Source organism: Penicillium cosmopolitanum (assembly GCF_028827165.1).
Source record: "Penicillium cosmopolitanum strain IBT 29677 chromosome Unknown utg000002l:1.0-415252.0:1.0-415526.0, whole genome shotgun sequence".
NCBI classification, from domain to species: Eukaryota; Fungi; Ascomycota; class Eurotiomycetes; order Eurotiales; family Aspergillaceae; genus Penicillium; species Penicillium cosmopolitanum.
The window spans coordinates 50,800-69,967 of NW_026622672.1; the positions used below are offsets into that span (position 1 = coordinate 50,800).

Consider the following 19,168-nt stretch of genomic DNA (forward strand, 5'->3'; position numbering starts at 1 on the left):
ATCTCCCCACATCCTGAATCCACTCTTCTCCAGGGCTCTTGCTTGTCTCGTCAGCATTGATAACATCTCCATCTCTTGCCTGTGCATCGACTTCCAAACTTTCTTCGGTGGGGGATTCCTCCACCGACTTACCAATACCAAAATGTCCAACATCCCCCCACTGACAGGCTTTGATCGTGTGAACCTTCATCTCACTACCGTGGTAAGTCTAGCTCTACATCTCCCAATATCCCCTCCTTTCTTCCGGTTCTTCAGCTTGAACGAAAAAAAAGTCTAACCAGCAGCAAATAGCGCCGAATTACCCACCACCTCGCCGACCCGCAGTGGACCAGCAATCCAGCAATCATCACAAATGAAGCAAGGGAAGGAGTGGCACACATTCGCGAGGCCTTACTCGAGATACGACAATTGAGGGATCAGCTACAGGAATGACTCGCGAGCTTGAAACCCTGCGTGTCCAGTTTGAGGTGCTTGGCGGGCTACCTCCGGCTTCTCAACCTCCAAGGCGCCGCTAGGGCACTTAAATGTGCCCATCCGCCCTGCTTAGCTTCACGTTTTGTTCCTCCGTTAGCGCTTGTTTCGTTCATATTTGGTGGTGTCGAAATACTCTACAATGATGCCTGTCATATTTCTCGTGCTCTATCAGTTTCGTGGCTTTTAGAGCCCCCTGTGTGCCTGTTCCCCTGTCAGTTTTCCATTCTCTCCATTCGTGGTGATATCAAAGTTCTTGACAACGATATCTGTGATATCGCAAGTTTTTCTTAGCTGTGTGGCTTTTAAACTAAAGCCATTCCAACATAAGCATCCGGTTCGGGATGCTCAACAATCACGTCTTATCTTTCCTGCGTCAAAATAGCGCCTAACGCCTGCGCATATCTCAATTCGCCCTCTCACACCTGAAACGCCACTACGCTGCCATAGCTCTCGGCGCTTTGCTTCAAATCAACGACCTACAATCGGTGCTATCAATCCTGCTCGAACGACTGGAGGGAGCCAGGTTGACTCTTCTCTTACTGTTCGATAGCTGGCAGGTTGTCGACTACGAGGCCACTGAAATTTAGCGCTCGTTGCAGCCCAACGGCCACTAGAGCTTCATTGTGTGCCTGTTTCCTGTCGCTTCTCCACTCTCTCGTTTAGGCTTTGATCAACAACTCGCGTTACGTCCCAGTCCGTGAGACGTGCGCTTACGGCACCATGCAGACTCATAATACTACGAATTCGATTTCCACACAAAGGCCGCCACTCCCATGGTTTTGCACTCCAGCTCACGAGATATTACTTTGTGCCGGGAAATGGGAAATGTGGTGGTGTATGCTGGTAATGATCAAGTCCTTGGCTTTCATATGGCCATTGGCTTCTGCAACATGAGCATTTTGCTCGTTTCTTTGCCAGCCAATGAGACATCAACATACGGCACTATACACACACGGGTACTACTTACCCGACTCTACAGAAAGAGGTTTTGAAAACTGGTATCAAAGTCTGCGATAGGAAATAAATCTTCACAGGGGGCGGGTTAACATCGTGACACTTGACCGACGGGTGGCTTGCCATGGAAAGGGCATATTATCTGGGATTAGGTATGGGAGCTCTTAACAGGAACGAGTGCTACGAGGAGCACGGCGCCTAAACATTATGTTTACATCTTCCGTCCTCTTTCTTCTCTCTCCCTTCTCTGCTCCCACGCATAGGCTGCCCTCCATGGTTGGGCACGCCCAGCCCATTAGCTGGTGTTTCTGGGCGGGCGGGCATGTTATTGTGGCTGTTGAAAATTATAAGGTCCTTGGCTCAATGCCCTTCTTCCCCACATGTGATTTCATATTTTTGTTGCAATTCTTTCTTCATCGTGATTCTTTCCTATCTCATGCCGTTTAACCTAACTACTTCAATTTTTTAAAAACTTTTTTTTCACCTCGATTTATCTAATTCCGCAACATCTGGAGTATAATCGGCATTTCAGCAGACATAACTTAGTGAAAATGGAAAAATCGGGGACCGCGCCAAAAAAAAAAAGAATTTCAAGGTTCGAAAGCTGGTACCTATACAACTTGTATTCATGATCATGTCCAGGATTGGTTGGACGTCAGTCTAGAATCTCAAATTACATATTGCGACCTCGTCAAGCTCTGGAATTCCGGATCTCCTCCACATAGTACTAGTATCCCACGGTACCCGTAAGGTCACTTTCCGTGGGGTGATAGACCTCCGGATAAGCATCCTACTTTTTGCCAAGGCGAAAAATAAAACCCTAAAAACATTAATTTTCAGAATATATTGCCAATGATACGGCTCTGGCCAATCAGCAGCTCTATTTTTAGCTCCAACCCGATCCTGAAACCAACCCCGAGACAGACAAAGGTCGAGTCTGACCGAGTCCATTGATTGGTGTCCTTGGAATCCATCTTCCCCTCTTTGTATATCTACACCCATTGTTGAAACTCATCATCCTTTGAGATACAATGCGCCCTATCCCTTCCTGGACTCGTAACCACGATTGAGAATTTCGGTGAAAGGGAAAATCCGCTTTATTTCGAAATGCAAACGCCAAAGCCAGCTTTGCGCGAACAATAGAACCATTTAAGTAGTGACCCCCTGCCCCTCAGACAAAGTAATAGCATTCTTCTGTGTCAGTTAGTATTTAGCAACCCTCTGAGACAGTCAGTGGATAGCAATAGTTCTGATTGGCCTAACATCTATTAGTTCTCCTCCTACTGCTATCTCAACTGTCTCAGCCTCCATCCAACTTGAAACGGTCAGTCGCTCGCTCGCCCGATGCAGTACCTCACCCACCACACACCATGCCGTCCTCATCAAAGAGCATCGATACGAACCTCTCTCAAATCAACATCGACGAATCAAGCAACTGCATCCACCTCGCCCGCGAAAATAAACCCGACCCCCACGATTACTACATGTACCTCCTCCGCGCCGAACAAGGCCGAGACAAAGACACCCGACGCTCATCCCTCCTAGCCCAAAAAGCCACGGCCAAGAAGAACACCTTCAGCTTCAGCTTCGAGCCACTGCCCTACGAGATACTCTGGGAAGCCGATTTCCTAACCCACTTCAAAGCCCACCCAAAACGAATCGTCATATTCCAAGTCCTCCCAATCCCGGACACCAGACCCTTCCGCGAAAAGAAACTCGTCCTCGGCTTCAATTTTGCAACAAATGAACTTCTCGGCTACACCCTCGAACCAACCAACCTTCCCATTGAAGAAATACACGCACATCCCAATATATGGCGTGAATGTCGCGACTCACAAGCGCTAACGAAGAGCTGGCCCCACCGCGTCAAAGTAATAACCATTTCCACAACCCGCTTCCAAGAAATGATCGAGTTCACTACGGAATATTTCGGCGAATTCGGCGGCGATATGGTTCGGGATGGAATTTTGCACTTCTTTAAGGAAACTTCTACGCCTATGCACGGGAGTCTGGATCTGGTTGTTGTTATTCAGTTGGCACAGTTCCTTGCTGACTTTGTGCATTTGCTTGAAGATGATTGGGAGCAGGCGAGAGCGTTGTTGGAGAAGTATGATGCTTTTCACGAGTTTTTGCGAGACTTGTTGCTGAGGACTTCGGTTGATGTGTGGCTTACTTCTTATGGGCTTTTGAAGGTTGGGATGGGGAAGGGTGTTGTGTCCGAGGAGGAGAGGGAAAGAATTCAGCTTTTGATTGAGGAGAAGGTTAGGGAGCAGAATAAGCAGGAAAGCCGGGACCAGGGCCGGAGTCGAAGTCGCAGTCGCAGTCGGAATCATCAGCAGCCGTACATACAGGACGCCGAACGTGAAAAAAATACCGCACAGCAATACTTGCAACAGGGTGTGTATTTACAGGATGCTACGCGAGGACGTGGGCTGAGCGATATTTACCCTACGCCCGCTGGTGATGGCAGGGGGCAACAGGACGTGGGCATGGTTTCTGAGTTTCAGCATGGGCTGTATGCGACGACATATGAATGGCATTGGTATCCGTGGTTTATTCTTGCGGTCGTTTTCATTGTTTGCGCTTGGCTCTTTGGAAATCAGATGTACTGGCATTTTGTGGCTTTCATGGCCTGTCTTTTTGTTCTGTGTTTTGTTGTGACCACCGGGGACGAGAATAATTCATTCCTCACCCTCCTCGCGAACATATTATTTCTTCCCAGTATTTATGCTTGGATGTCCGATCTTGTGGGTCGATGGGACCTTTGGTACCTTGATATCTTAGCTGCATTGGCTGCTATGGAGCTGCTCATCTATGGACAGCGGGAGCTTCTCGTCGAAGAGGCGCTTCTATGGGTCACGATACGGGTCGTCATACTTATATGTCGACGAAGAGGTGTTGATATCGACTCTCTGTTTCGGCCAGGGTGGATGGGTCGGGTATGGAGATGGGTGGTTGACTGTCTTCCTTATTGGTTATTCGATTCGACTGTGCACTGGTCTAAGTGGTATACCCTAGGGCTGGATTGCACGTGGGTCCTTTCCAGTCTTTATTTCATGTACACAGAGGATTACACTCCTCTTGCTCGAGGGGTGCTTCTTTGGTGTGTTCTGCGGTATTTGGTTGCCACATTGGAGGATTGGAAGGACCGGTACCTTGAGTTTCTTCTGCCATATTTGGAGGAGTATATTGCCATCCTGTATCTACCATATGGATTCCTTGTTCTCTGGGCAATCGTACAGCAGCAGTTCAAGTTACCTATGTCCGGACTCTCGCTAATGGTTGTAGTACATTGGGTGGCGTCGCGGATATGGAAGTTGGCTCAAAGGGGACACAAGGCCAAGGCCATTTCGATCTGGATATTCGTCGCGTGGAGAGCATGCCGAGTCGGATATTCCGGTTTCGGACTCGAGGCAGACTATTTTGCGCTCGCTGTGTTTGCGCGATGGATTTCGCGTGTCAGGGTGAAGGACGGGTATAATTTTGTGTTTCTCTTCTTTGGCATCGTTCTTGTTTGGAGGGTCTACGCTGCCATGATTGAGACCATGATGATGCCCGTGGATATTCTGGTGTTTTTCTGCATGGATTGGTTATCTGTTACATTGATGGAATGGGGTGCATCCCCGGTGAGAAAGAATTCGTCAAAGTCGAGCCCTTGGAATGAGCACCTTTTGGATATCCATAGTACACCAACCACCCTTAGGAGGGTCACCAGTTGGGGCGAGGAGAGAGCTGATTAGAGCTCGATGGGGCTGGACACGGCTGAGGCTGAGGATTTGGCGGATACGGCCAAGCCATTAGCGGGGCTACTGTTGCCTGTTTGATTGTGTATGATCGATTTTTTTTGGTCCTTTTTCCGAAAATTTTCATTTTTGGAAGCGATGGAATTTCCAGTCTTATGGTGTCGCCATAGGTTAGGCTGGGGTGGATAGCATCAATCAATCCATGCATAAGAAACATCAAGTCTTGAATTTTATTCTACGGATACATACTCCGGGTATGATGGCTTACAAAATAATCAAATTGCCAGTGGCGTTGGAAATTACGATCGCATTTGTGGAGGCATCATGTGGCTAGTGCTATTTGCGGACCATAGTTATGTACCGATCTCCATGGGATAAAAACTCGATTAGCTTCCCCTAATTGTCTAGGGTTAGATAATGGGGTCCGTTCTCTCTCATGAGCGAGGGCCAAGAGCTCACGCAATGTCTCTGCCCCACTGGACCCATATAATATTTAATTTAGCGCCGCGATCGAAGGGGCTAGTGAATCGGACGGGACAAGGAGGATGGGTACGAGTACAGCCGGGGAGGGAGTATGTGCGATGAACACATACCTGGAATGCATGGATATCTGCAGGAAGATGGGTCGTCCACGTAGGTGTTCTGTGATGTAGGTACATCACTGCATATGCCAGTGTGCATTCAGGTAAGCGGTGGAAGCCCTAATGGGCATGCAGCATGCAGGAGCACAGCTCTAGGCAGCACTATCATGGAAGGGTACAGAGTACATATACTCTCGTAGATGCTAGATGCTAGATCCCGAGTAGATACAGTGAGAATATGTAAATATACATCGTAGATCCTAGTAAACAAATGCATACCAACTACTAGTATACTCGTATACATCTGTATACTTGCACCGCCACACCGCCAAAACCGGTTTGTGTGGCTGGTGGCGCAGTCTGCCAAATTGCTCGACTCTTATTGGTCCAGCAATTCTCCCTATTCCCGCAGTGCGTCTTGGCAGCGTCATCTCCGCCAGCAACGATCATGTCCGACCCAACATCAGCCAAGGAGGTCCTGCCTCCACTTGAGCTATCCAATAGCGCTGGGCTTTTCATGTCCGTATGCGTCGAGTTCCTCCAGCTGATCTTCTCGCTTTCCCCCCCCTCCCCCCAGCCCTGCAGCCCTATAATTCTTCGCTCAGCCCGGTCGCCTTCTTTCCTTTGACCTGCGCGATCTGCTCTTGATCTCTCTTGATACCCCTTTCTTTTCTTTTTCTTCGTGCGACTCTTGTCCACGGCCTTTTCTTTTTTTCTCCCCGGCAATGGCTGACACCACCATTCAGCCCCCCCATCAATGGTACGTGGAAAGCTCCGCGAAGCTGCCGCCCAGCTCGGAGACCCGGATTCTCCCTAATTGTCCTATGCGCAAGCTAATGAGAACACCAGGGGTCTCTCAGAATGGCGATTACGCCGCGCACGGTGCCGGCGATGTCACCAACAACAGCAACAGCTTCGAGCTCATTTCGGGCCCGCTCATCAACTTGAAGAACATGCACTACGAGTCCGCCCCCGTTTGGCATGGAAGTGTCCTTATCGTAACGAAGCCCACCCAGCAGAAGCCCCTGTTACACCTCCATCAGCTCGGCCCCGTGGGATCGCAATCCCAGTCGCAATCCCAATCCAATCAAACCGTCGAGGGCCTCAAGCTCTACGAAGATCCGGACAAGGCCTTCTGGCGATTCAGCCTCGCGGTCCCCGTCGAGAGCTACGAGGCGCGTTGGGAGTATGATATTCCGGGCCTCTACAATTCCTCCGAGTCTGTCAAGGCACCATGGGAATTTGTGGTACCTGCAGAAGAGCAGTCGATGCGGATCATGTTTCACTCGTGTAACGGATTCTCCGTCGGCACCGACATGGACGCTTGGCTCGGACCCAACCTGTGGAATGACGTCCTGCGCGTCCACGGCGAAAGACCTTTCCACGTTATGGTCGGCGGTGGTGACCAGATTTACAATGATGGAATTCGTGTGGATGGTCCGCTGAAGCCCTGGACCGCCATCGGCAACCCGCACAAGCGCCGCACCCATGACTTTGACAACAAAATGCGCGCCGACTGCGACGAGTACTACTACGCAAACTACGTGCGCTGGTATAACACCGAGCCCTTCCGCGCTGCCAATGGCAGAATCCCGCAGGTCAACATTTGGGACGACCATGACATCATTGATGGATTTGGCTCGTATACAGATCATTTCATGAAGTGTGCCGTGTTCCGCGGTATTGGAGGTGTCGCATTCAAGTACTATTGTCTATTCCAGCACCATGTGGCTCCTCCCAAGTCGACTTTCACTACCGACGCCCCCCAGACAATGCATGCCGTCAATGGCACTTCTGGCGTTGACCCACGCCAGGTTGAGAACGTCTATGTTTTGGAAAACCAGGAAGAGGACGATAGCTGGATCACTGGTAAGCGACCTGGACCGTACGTCGAAGAGCGCAGTCGCAGTTTGTACATGCGCTTTGGTAAGCGTATCGGCTTCGTGGGTCTGGATGCGCGTACAGAGCGCACCCGGCACCAGGTCAACTACCCGGACACCTACAAGCTCATCTTTGACCGACTCGAGAGCGAGATTTCTGCCTCCAACGGCGATATCAAGCACCTTGTCGTTCTACTCGGTGTTCCCATCGCCTACCCGCGTCTAGCTTGGCTGGAGAACATCCTCACCTCTCCGCTCATCGCACCAATCCGTCTCCTGAACAAGAGATTCGGTGTCGCCGGTGGCCTCTTCAACGAGTTTGACGGTCAAGTCGACTTGTTAGATGATCTCGACGACCACTACACTGCCCGCCAACACAAGCGCGAACGCCGCGAGCTCGTCCAGCGTCTGCAGGAACTCGCCCGCGCACACTCAGTGCGCGTCACCATTTTGGGCGGAGACGTCCATCTCGCCGCGATCGGACGATCTCTACTCGAACCCAAAGCTGAATCTCTCCGGCGAAAATGACCACCGATTCATCGTCAACGTCGTCAGCAGCGCCATCACGAACAAACCCCCGCCCAAGGCCGTCGCCAACCTTCTCGCCCGTCGCAACAAGATTCACCGCCTGGACCGAACTTGCGACGAGACCCTGATGCCCTTCTTCGACAAGCAGCCCGGCGGTATCGAGAAGAGCGCCACCTGGAACAAGGTCACCATGCCATCGCGTAACTTCGCCATCCTAACCGAGGCAGTAGCACCGACCGCCAACGGCGACGGCGTCGTCGGCATTGAAACTTCCAAGCTGGCGTCCCTCCCCAAGGACGGCCACGCGCCGCTGCACAAGGGCGAGGTTGAAGCAGGCTCAACTCACAGCGCCGCGGACGGTATAAGCAGCAACAGTGGCATGTATGGTGGACTGGATGTTGCGATTCGTGTGGAGATTGATCCTCAGAATCGCGAGGGTGCTACTGAAGGATATGGATTCAGCAGTAAGTGGAGAAAAATCCCCTATCTTATATTCTCGGAGATCCGAGTCATCATCACCATCTTCCCCGCAAAGGCTAACCTCATATTTTTCACCTTCATAGTTCCCCCTCTAACCGCCACCGAAGGCCCACCCGTCTCCTCGCGCCACAGTTTCCGATCCCGCAAGTCTCACGCGGAGTCGCGGCCGACGTCGCGCGAACAGGCCGTCGCCGCTGAACAACCCGGGCGTCCATCTACGGCTCTCTAATCACTCCTCACCTAATATACCCCTAGATGGGCCCGGATATACTATTACTATATAATTTCCGCCATTTTATTCTCCTTGTTGTGATTCTTTGATATCTATCTTCCTTAATGCACGGAGTACTACATAGTATGATCAGATCTGCTGGGATGTGCACTTCCCCACATTCGACACGCACCCCGCCATTTTCTAAAGTTATTTCTCTGTGTGCCTAGCGTATGCCTATGCCTATGCCTATTCTATGACATGCTGTATCTCCAGTTATGCTGTCATACATGTATGTCATGCTATGCTGTGTAATTTAATGCAAGGCCCGTGTTCGTGTTCAGGTTGAGCTTGTCGATCCGACGGTCGATCTGATGCGGAGGTCGGGAGTTCCCCTTGTAAGGTTTCGGTTACTTATTATGGTATAGACGTATTTCAAGGGTGTGGGTGGGGTTTGGGCTGTTCTTTGTAAGATGTCTCGTTTTATCTAGGGCTCAGCTCAGCAGTCTGTAGTCGCTGCTGAGGTTGCCGGACATAGACTTGTGGCTCAGGCTCAGTCTCATATAAGAGCGTACACTATAGTAGATTCAGGAGTAAGATATAGTAATATCGTCCTGTTCACTGAGGATTATTCTGGACTTTTAGTAGTTCGTTACCTCTTTCAAACCTTGCACGGTATAAAGTCTGCATTGCTTCTGCTGTGCCTGTATCACTGGCAGTATTTTCTAACACAATGCAGTCCACTGCATATGGTCTATAAGTTTTTTGATACCGGCTATGCTCGTGCGATATTCAAAAAGCTCAAGATACCAGTCGCAAGTGTCCACATGTTAGCAGAAGATGTATTCGCTAGTTATGCATACTACTAGACACATGAATAATTCGCGGCCATACATTCAAATATCGCGAAGCACTAGGTGCTCAAAGTCATAGATATCTGTCTTCACTTCCTCACTCGATAGGGTCTAGATTCAACCTTGAAGCTGCACCAGGGTCCCCTTGCCTCGCATTGACACATCTTAAAGCTCAGAGGCTAAACTCCAGGTCAGTCAATCCATAAACTTAGAATCAAAGGGGAATAAACAAAGAAACCTACCTGTAATCTTATGCATTGTAAAATAACCATCTTCGGTCAATTCTGGGGAGAGCTCGAGACGTAAATCCGAAGTCCGAGAAATGTAGAGCGAAGAGGCTGTGTCTTGGAAGGAAAATATAGCCCCACTGATCCTGTCTATCCGATAGACTTGTTGGTCCTCTCCGTTGAGATCAAGGCTGCATATCGAGCCCTCCCTGCATACAAGGGTTGCAGGGGAGTTTATAGGTCTTATGACAGCATCAGTATCTGGCTGACCCTCGGTATTGAATTCCCAGGCATTGAATTGTAGGCTGTGGGCGTCAACATCAAATGTCACCTCTTCTTCTCCTTGGATACCGTGGACTAAATTCAGAGTAGTGCCGTCGACATCTTGTGTAAGTCTGTCGCGGAATACAAGGCCGTTGGCAGAGGAGGACAAGGCGGCGAGGACGCCGATACAAATTTGAAGAGAAAGCTTCATGGTGCAATAGAGTGTGATGAATTGTTAAATTGGTTTGGGCTTTTTTTTCTCTGGGGATTGAGAGAGGGAAGTGGATGTATTTATTTCCAAATCAGCCATCGGTTCAAATACATTCAATCAATTTAATGCATGCAGGTTTTCAATATTCATGTATGTAGATCATTGTTCCCACCTGTTGAAATTGTGCCGGGACCAATAGTGGCTTTAGCTAGGCTATAGAACGCAGGTGGCGCGGCTGAGAGCTTAATACTCCTTGCCATTAGTTACACTGCATAATCCGTACATAATTCTGAGACCCAAAGGCCTTGGGTCGCACAGGCATAACCAGTCCACACCGCTATATTTGCTGTAATTATTTGATAGCCTCAGCTAGCCATTCTTCCCACGTACATTTGTTTCCTCTGTGCATCATGATCGCCGCTCTCTTCTAAGGCCCAGTCCATTCGACTTGAATTTCATCTTGCGAATACTCCATTGTTCTGGACACTGCACCTCGAGGAAATACTACAGTATGTCTGCACTGTCGTCCAAGAGAGTCCCGTACATACGGTATTGTTTGGCTGTGAAGAATGCGCTTAGCAATATTCCGTCAGCCCCCGGCTGCATCTTTAGCCATGTCTATAAGCTACGCTTTGTTGTCAGTTTCTTTTCTTTTTGTACATAGTAGAAACTCAAAAACAAAACAAACTTAGTTATCCATATTGCCTTTGGGCGGTGGGCGGATAATTTCAAGAACGTCATCCGATATGTTCCTAGTAACTTACCTCTCCTCGTCTTGCCATTGAATTGAACACTGGATCTGGATACTTGATCCTATCCAATCTCTACATTTTCCCGGAAAATGCCTCCGTCTGAGCCTCGCCGGATTAAGAAACCTCGATTGAGGCTCAGTTGCTCGGTCTGCCGTCGTCGCAAGTTTCGCTGCGGTCGCGAACAGTGCTTAATTTTATTTTCATACTTTTAGCTACTATTGCATGCCCTTCAAGCAGGACTCGGCGGAAATATGACAAACTGATACTGAGTGACTCAGCATTCGGCCGACGGTCGTCCCAATGGGCAAGGCTTCGCCCGAGTAACAACTCGTGCGTATATTGTATCATTTAATCGAATCGCAGTCGATGTCCCGGGGGGTGGACGGCCCGCGGCTAATATTGTATATATCTTTGTGATCGGTCGCTTCTTCGCCTTGTCTTTACCATAAGGTTCAATCAAAAGCAGGATTGATATTTTGATCTATCTCAGCAATATTGGTAACAAGTTAGTATCCTGTAAAGTATTGCCACGAATGAAAAAGGACCATGACGAGACATTAAACCTGTGTGATAATTCGTTTATATCTCCATAAAGCAGAAACTCTAACGCGTCTGCAGAAATAGTATATCAAGATAGTACTTGCAGATGAATTTGATAATGACTATCCGGAAGATAACAATCTTATGCGGAAGAGCAACAAGCCAAACCATTTAACGACGATGAGATGAATAATATTCTGTAGGCCTTCTGCGACCAGAATCACGGCCTCCGGGCGGAAAACGAAAAACATATGGAAGTGGAGGTGAAGGAATAGGATTCATATAAGGCATCTGAGAAGTCGGGAAATTAGTCATTAGGGATGACCGAGTCAACCCAGGGAAAGCCCATAATCGCGCCACGAATAAAACCACTACTGTCAGTGGTACAGCCGCCGCCCAAAATACCCATTGCTTGCTCTGCATGTCTCGGATGTCGCTTGTATTCATGCCCAGGTAGCTGGAAACTGTAGACAGGGGAAGAAATATTACCGTCACAACTGTGAAGATGAAGATTGCGGTTTCCTGGCGGTCTTTATTCATCGTGATTGACTCGGTACTCTGGGTTTAGTCAGTAAAGCCTTCGCCGATAATTACTTTCAAAGGGGGGGCAGCTGGGATCATCTTACAGCCTTGATTAACGATTCTGCTTTGCCCAAGAGGTCATGAAATGAGTCATCCTTTTCAGATAGTGACGATATACACTCTGCCAGTATAGCTCGCTGAGGACTTGGGTAGGCTTCTTCCTGATCAGTATCTTGAAACCGTTCGGATTTAGTGGATGATAGTCGAGCTTTTAGGTCCCGCATAACTTGTGTCTGAGAATCAATATGATGTTGAATAATACGTATCTCATCAATGAAAGCGGAAACTTTCTGTTGATGCGATCGATCTAGTGGATTGGCTCGGACATTGATTTCCTAGATCCACTTTAGTTTAGGGAGTCTCAGAGCATCACCGAATGAAATCGGATTTCTCTTACAAGTTCGCCATAATACTCCCAATATGTATCTCTCGTTTTTGGATACTCCTCTGTGACGTCCTTGATTAGAGCATGGGCCATGAAGACTAATAGACCTGTAGGTAAAAGCACTTCTGACTCGAGAAGGCTAGGTCCGTCGGGCATCTTCAGCAATTTTCTTTGAGCCGAGAGAAGGAATTTCCGACAGCTCCGCGACTGGTTGAATGCTGGTTCCATATTTTGTGGCGACCAGAAAAGCATGCATAGAAGAAGATGATACCAGGCTCTAGCAAATTCTCGCGGTGTGTCTGTCTGTTTCGGATCTGGACCTTTTCCTGCAGATAACTGGGCTCGGAGTTGTTTTCCCAGACTGCTAATGTCATCGAGGGTACTGAGTGTGCGACGAAGAAAATAGTCGGGTTTCTTTGGAGATACCGCCTATACGATAGAATAATTATTATTAGCACTTGTTTTCATACCAGGTTATGTGGAGAGATTCTATACAGTTAATATCGTAATAACAGCTCCCCAATATCGAGATGAAATGCTGGTTCGCCATTTTGTAGGCAGGAATATTTGAAAGGCTGATTCAGCGGCGCTTGCAAAGCGCATTTGCAAAGATTGGGCCTGTTCTGAGTCGAAATTGGTTCTTTTAAGGCCTGTCAGAACGCGATTCATGTCCTCGAAGGTCTTTCCGGTGGTGTTTTGGTATTCAATCCGTGTTCTTGTATTCTCGTTTGTTTCCATGTATTCGTGTAGCCTCTTCATAAACGACTCAATCTTCTCTTGATGGTCATCATTATCCAACCGCTGGGGATCTTCGTTTCTTGCTGTCTCACGGGTATTGCTTGATGGACTGACTGCTAACCACAAGAGGGCATAGAATTCTTTAGACTTGAAGGGATGGTTTGCTGTCTTCCGCGGTGGCGGAAATGGCTGACGGAAAGAAGGTTCTCGTTCCTTTGAATATGTAGAGTCTTTCGAGGTGTCTCCTGGTTTTTCCTTCGAGTCTGTTGAACCAACGCTCGTACCACCTGGGCTTTGACTGCGACTGCGAATCCCCTTTTCATCTTCACGTATTACCGCCAGTCGATCACTTGCTGGTCCTGGTGATGTCGAGGTTTCTGGCTCGCGATTAAATGGGGGTAAGCTTCCGCCTTCTGCGTCGGCCAATTTTGCATGCTTGCTGTTTAGATTGATTAGAGACATGTGCTAAGAACTCGTTAAAACTTCATATAACTTACCGCCTAACCAGTTGGATCCTCGTTGGGAATCTTTTTGCTTGAGTGATGAGCTTTGGCCATTGCGTTGGCTCCAGAACGCGCGCTCTCCAACGTATAAGAAATGTCTCTTCGAGATTCAGACTTATGTCGGAAAGGCGACGTATAAATTTCTGGTCGAATGTCAAAATGGCTCGTTTCATGTCTCTCTCAGATACTTCAAGACTTACAAACCAGGTGTCGCACTGATCTATTGAGAATAACCACAGCCTGGTATCATACTCCACCTGGAAAGTCGATGGCAGAGCGGATGAGCTAATTGACAATGTTTTGGGGGCTGGCGAATGTTGGACCGTGATCGAGTCTGTCAATATGTCCTCAATAGACAGACTTTTGGCGCAAGTGAGAATGTACTCTGATATAAGTATAAGCGACAAAGGCACATCGATCAATCATGAGGCTTAACACATACTATCGGGAATGAGCAGACACCACAGAGTGGATACATGAAAACAATGGTTCTCGGGTATGCCCTGCAAGTTACAGATAACTTGTTGTAGGTCACGCTGCTTGCCGATGGACGGATGATGGGATTGAAAAAGCGGCTGTGAGGGATGCAAATGACCCCCTTCGGGCAAAGTCATCGAGTTGTGCATTTCCAGCCTAAAATATGGCAAACAAAAAAAAAGATAGTTCTCATGTCCAGCTGAAACACCATCGACTGCAGGAAAGCGCGCCTGGTCCCTTGACTTAGTAACAACAGTCGGTTCCATATACCAACCATTGCGACCGTTTGCTGTTCTAATGGGTTTCTGATATTTACTTCCGACCCCTTTGAGAAACTGAGAAACATCGTCATTCTCACCTCGAGATAAATTGGGAAGAGAAACAGCGATTTCCTTGAACTTGTTAGGCCGCCACTTATATGCGGATTAGTGTAACCATACCGAGAATTTGTTGAAGCTCATTGTTTCGGGATTTAGATGTCTGTGGCAATTAGTACTGCTTCAAGTTGATGGGTGTCTGGGAAATTATAAATCTCACAGCCAGGAGAACAGCGATGGCACTCGACCGCTTACTCGCATCAGCTCCCCAGAAAACTCAACTGATCCATTTTCTCTTCTCTCAATATAATTTGAAGAGACGATCTGCGCAATTTCAAGCGATTTTTGCTTTGGAATGCTGGCATCGGCCTTTGACCCCGGCTCAGTTAACCCGTTACTTGATGGCACCATATGTGCCGTTGGCAGCTCGAATGTTTCGAGATGAGGGGCGTCGAAGGTAAATTCAGATTCATCATCCTCGTCCGTATCATCAGAATCTAAGTCAGAGTAGAAATCGACATGCGAGAAGTCCTCCTCACTCGATTCGGAATATCTGCCCTTAAAGTCTTGAAAGGATTCAGATCTATGCGCTCTATTGGGCGTGGAGCGATTCCGAGGCCTACTCGTATTGTCGCTTCTATTTCGGTTTGGTATTGGCAAGGAGATAGGCTGTCTGTCACTCTGCGATCGCCGACGAGCCCCTCTCCTATCGTCCTACTGTCGTGAAATTCGATCGGCATTTTAGATATGGTTGGCTGCTGTTGGATGATCTGGGTGTCAAAAATATTAGGAGGAGGCTTAGCCCAAGCTTCAAGAAAGGCCATATAAGCAAGCTCCAGAGTCCACTTAAGGAGGGGTTCACGAACAGGAACTTTGCATAGCATTACTCTGCAGTTACCGATAGTGTGTGCGGAGGTCCATTCAGAAGTTATTCCCGCAGCTATTTTATTACTATTGTAGTAATGTCATTGTATAATTACTGGCTCCGCCCTGATAGTTGCTTTTTTTTGTATGCAATGCCACGTAGCATGCAATGCGTGGGCTCTGACATTGAGGCTGAATGTAACACTCTGGATCAGGCTTGCTTCCCTTTTGGGCCTAGTGTGATCCTTGTAGCCTAGCAGTGCCGCACTCGTATTACAATACTGCGCGCACCCCACCTGGCGGTGAGGGTGCGCGTCACAATTAGAACAATTGTCAGAATTAGAACAAATTCACACAACCAGCCTTCGTGAAGCTATTACCATCCACCATTATGCCGTATCGACCCAAAATTGACGAATCTCGTGTGGCTGAGGCTTGCGAAGCCGCCAGTCTCCTTGAAAACCCGAATTTGTCGCAAATCGCGAGGCAATATGGTGTTTCATATGGGGTATTGCGGGGACGCATCCGCCAGGGTAAACAGCCTCGTACAGCACCAAAACCTGAAAATCGAGCTCTTGATAATACTCAGGAGGAAGCCTTGATTCTGTGGATTGTGGAATTGAACAAATATCATATGCCAGTAACCCCGGCGTTGCTCCATGAGATGGCGCAGCTCTCGTTAGTTCGCGCAGGCTCAGATCATATCTTAGGCGATCGCTGGGCTTATCGCTTTATTAAGCGTTTGCCAGAGGATGTGAAACTATCGCCAGTGAAGCAGAGAACGAAGGAGTATAAGCGTATTAAGGCAGAGGACGCATGGAAGCTCGATGTGTGGTATATGAAGCTGAAAAATGTGATCAAAAAGAATACCCCAGCACGGTTGGTATACAACTTTGACGAATGTGGTTTCCAACCAGGAAAAGGCAAGAATCGAAAAGTGTTAGGGCAGGAAGGAGGGCCTGATCTTGGAGAAAACGAGCATTCAGAGACTATTACTGCTCTAGAGTGTATTGCTGCAGATGGTTGGTTTATGGACCCGTTGTTCGTTTTTAAAGGTACCACCTTCCAAGAAGTTTGGTATGACAACAGCGAGGGCCTTCCACCACGTACACTTACAGCAGTCTCTCCAAATGGCTGGATTTCTGATGAACTACTTCTTGAGTGGCTTGGTCACTTCCAGGAAGCAACAAAAGAGCGAGTAGAACCTAATGAGAAGCGTATTATGATCTTTGATGGTCATAACTCTCATCTTACGGTTGAATTCCTCGAAAAATGTCAGGAATATGAGATTTTACCAATCGCATTTGAGCCTCATACAACTCATATATCTCAGCCTCTTGATGGCAAGCCTTTTTTGGCTTATAAACAGCATTTCAAGGTGGTTAATAATGAGATGTCGTACTTTGCAGGTATGCCGGCTGGTAAATCAGAGTTCTTAAGAGTCATCACCAGAGTACGCGCCCGTACTTTCAACACTCGAATTATCCGAGATTCGTTTAAAGAACGTGGTATTTTCCCAGTCAATGGCAAAGATATTGTTAAGAAGCTTCGTATGAAGCTTCCAATAAGTTCTGAGGACCTTGATATCGATACATCTCAGCTACGACTACACGGAGAAGAGCATACACCACCTCCTCCTGAACCTGGATCATCCAGTATTGAGAATTCACCTCCAAAATCAATACAAGCTGCCAAAAGGAATCATCGGAAGCTGGAGAAGCTATTCAGAAAAGAGAGAATATCCCCAAAGCTTCAGCGAGGGTTAAATCGAGTTCTGAAACATCAGGGTGTTATCATAGAACACGCAGCATTAACCAAAGATATTGTTCGTCGTATATCAGCTGCACGTCGTCCTCTACAACGCCAGTTTCACAAGCGACAGGTAAAGCCACTCTCTGGCTCTAATATACTGAGTGTACGTGATGCCAACTACTCAATTAAAGCCAGAAAGGAGAAGGAAGCAACAAAGGTCGCAAAACAAGCTGCAAAACGAATAGGCCACAAGCTCAACCAACCAACAGCAACAGAGGTTTCACAGGCAAAGCAGGCATCATTAGATGCGGAAAAAGCTGCCCGAGAGGGTGGATTACTTTTTTGGTTCGATTCAAATCCAGTGCGTTGAAAAACGTTGTAAATAGTTTCAATTTGTTCTAATTCTGACAATTGTTCTAATTGTGACGCGCACCCTCACCGCCAGGTGGGGTGCGCGCAGTATTGTAATACGAGTGCGGCACTGCTATCTGCGAGGCCTTACCTACTGTTTTCATCTCTTCCCCACACTTAGTATCGCGTATTCAATGCACTTGTTTCTCGCAATAGGCCTCTATTACACTGAATACGATATCACGACCAGATTCTGCTACGGATTACAGCAAGTAATTGTAGGCATTATCCCAGGTTGACTCGTCAATGGGCTGGTTTTGTCCCAGGTTGTTTGCTTCGTCTCCTGATAGTTTCCTTTTCCTATCTGCGGTACCCATTTTTCATCCTTGCGACAACAGACGTCGTGAAATTGTCGCGCGTCGCCATTTAGTGCCCGCAAATAGATTTCGAGAAGGACATAAGAGAATGTAAGAAGCATTTGAGAGAATAGTTGCCCTGCAAAGGGGCGATGACATGTTATTTCTTTCTGTTGTTGTTCATCGTTGATTTGTGGAACTGGCGGTGTGGATTGAGCATGATACCGACACCACGACCTGTTATCTTTGATGGCCATAACTTAACTTTTCTAAGTGGGATATCGGGATGAAAAAGCAACTATTTACGAAGAAATCTCTCAGAAACCCGGAACTTTTACTGTTGCACGACCACAAGTTGCAGATTTCAATGTTTCTCGAAGTTGTTGCAATGAGAGCAAAGCTGCTCCCCTTGGTCTCTCGGTATATTGACGCTTTTATTTCGGTCGAATTGAGGATATAATCCGAGTATAATATGGCTCAGTACTCTTCAAAAGATTTACTGAAAAAAAAACATACAACAGATATTGTATGTCGATAGTCACCTAGCGCCCACGATTTTGTCCTAGGTAGACATCGCCAGAACCCATGTCAACCATGACCCAACCCAACCCAACCCAGCCCAAAATGGGTTTTGGGTTGAGGCCCTTAACCCAAAACCCACATGGGGACCCAGTGGGTCCCCATTTTGGTGTAAACAGATCAAATATACCAAGCCTTTAAATGCTGTATGTATCAGAACTGTTTTTAGGCCTTATATATAGTGTAGTGGGGATTCCTGCTCTCAACATCGGTATCTCAGAGTCATGTGATTAGGGCCTTAGCAACAAGGCTGCTGTTTAGTTTAAGGAGGATAAATAGTTTCGTTCTATATTATCAATTCAACATGCATGTTCCCCCTTTATGAAATGATTCCCTGAGGCTGCTGAGGTTGCGGTATCGGCATACTGCTTATGAAAGGTTCTGTTATTCGTTCTGTTGTTTGTTCTGTTGATTCTCTATAGTGTCACGCTTGCCTATTGTCTCCTTGCACTATGCGAGTGTAGTGGTGTTGTCTCTTCGCGATCAACCCGTCTGCCAACGCAGACAGCCTACGAGCATTCCCATCTTTCAATAGATATTTTTAGGTTTTTCTTTTAGATTATTA

At 47.6% G+C, this 19,168-nt stretch overlaps 7 protein-coding genes across 7 annotated transcripts; 4 read left to right on the plus strand and 3 right to left on the minus strand.

Moving 5' to 3' along the window:
- Positions 1-142: 142 nt before the first annotated feature.
- On the plus strand, positions 143-432 carry N7509_000167 (uncharacterized protein; the record flags this gene model as incomplete). The annotated part of the gene is made up of 2 exons (XM_056624814.1): positions 143-202; positions 292-432. The coding sequence occupies 2 exons, from the start codon at positions 143-145 to the stop codon at positions 430-432; spliced, it is 201 nt and encodes a 66-aa protein (XP_056494679.1).
- Positions 433-2,798: 2,366 nt separating this feature from the next.
- N7509_000168 (uncharacterized protein) lies at positions 2,799-5,168 on the plus strand (the record flags this gene model as incomplete). Its single annotated transcript, XM_056624815.1, has 1 exon — positions 2,799-5,168. The coding sequence occupies one exon, from the start codon at positions 2,799-2,801 to the stop codon at positions 5,166-5,168; it is 2,370 nt and encodes a 789-aa protein (XP_056494680.1).
- Positions 5,169-6,477: 1,309 nt separating this feature from the next.
- On the plus strand, positions 6,478-8,869 carry N7509_000169 (uncharacterized protein; the record flags this gene model as incomplete). Its single annotated transcript, XM_056624816.1, has 2 exons — positions 6,478-8,067; positions 8,138-8,869. The coding sequence occupies 2 exons, from the start codon at positions 6,478-6,480 to the stop codon at positions 8,867-8,869; spliced, it is 2,322 nt and encodes a 773-aa protein (XP_056494681.1).
- A 1,001-nt stretch (positions 8,870-9,870) lies between these two features.
- N7509_000170 (uncharacterized protein) lies at positions 9,871-10,407 on the minus strand (the record flags this gene model as incomplete). Its single annotated transcript, XM_056624817.1, has 2 exons — positions 9,871-9,884; positions 9,948-10,407. 2 exons carry the CDS (start codon positions 10,405-10,407, stop codon positions 9,871-9,873), a joined length of 474 nt encoding a protein of 157 aa, XP_056494682.1.
- A 1,599-nt stretch (positions 10,408-12,006) lies between these two features.
- On the minus strand, positions 12,007-12,239 carry N7509_000171 (uncharacterized protein; the record flags this gene model as incomplete). The annotated part of the gene is made up of 2 exons (XM_056624818.1): positions 12,007-12,156; positions 12,189-12,239. The coding sequence occupies 2 exons, from the start codon at positions 12,237-12,239 to the stop codon at positions 12,007-12,009; spliced, it is 201 nt and encodes a 66-aa protein (XP_056494683.1).
- A 916-nt stretch (positions 12,240-13,155) lies between these two features.
- Positions 13,156-13,866, minus strand: N7509_000172 (uncharacterized protein; the record flags this gene model as incomplete). Its single annotated transcript, XM_056624819.1, has 1 exon — positions 13,156-13,866. One exon carries the CDS (start codon positions 13,864-13,866, stop codon positions 13,156-13,158), a length of 711 nt encoding a protein of 236 aa, XP_056494684.1.
- Positions 13,867-15,956: 2,090 nt separating this feature from the next.
- Positions 15,957-17,687, plus strand: N7509_000173 (transposase; the record flags this gene model as incomplete). Its single annotated transcript, XM_056624820.1, has 1 exon — positions 15,957-17,687. The coding sequence occupies one exon, from the start codon at positions 15,957-15,959 to the stop codon at positions 17,685-17,687; it is 1,731 nt and encodes a 576-aa protein (XP_056494685.1).
- Between the last annotated feature and the right edge of the window lie 1,481 nt (positions 17,688-19,168).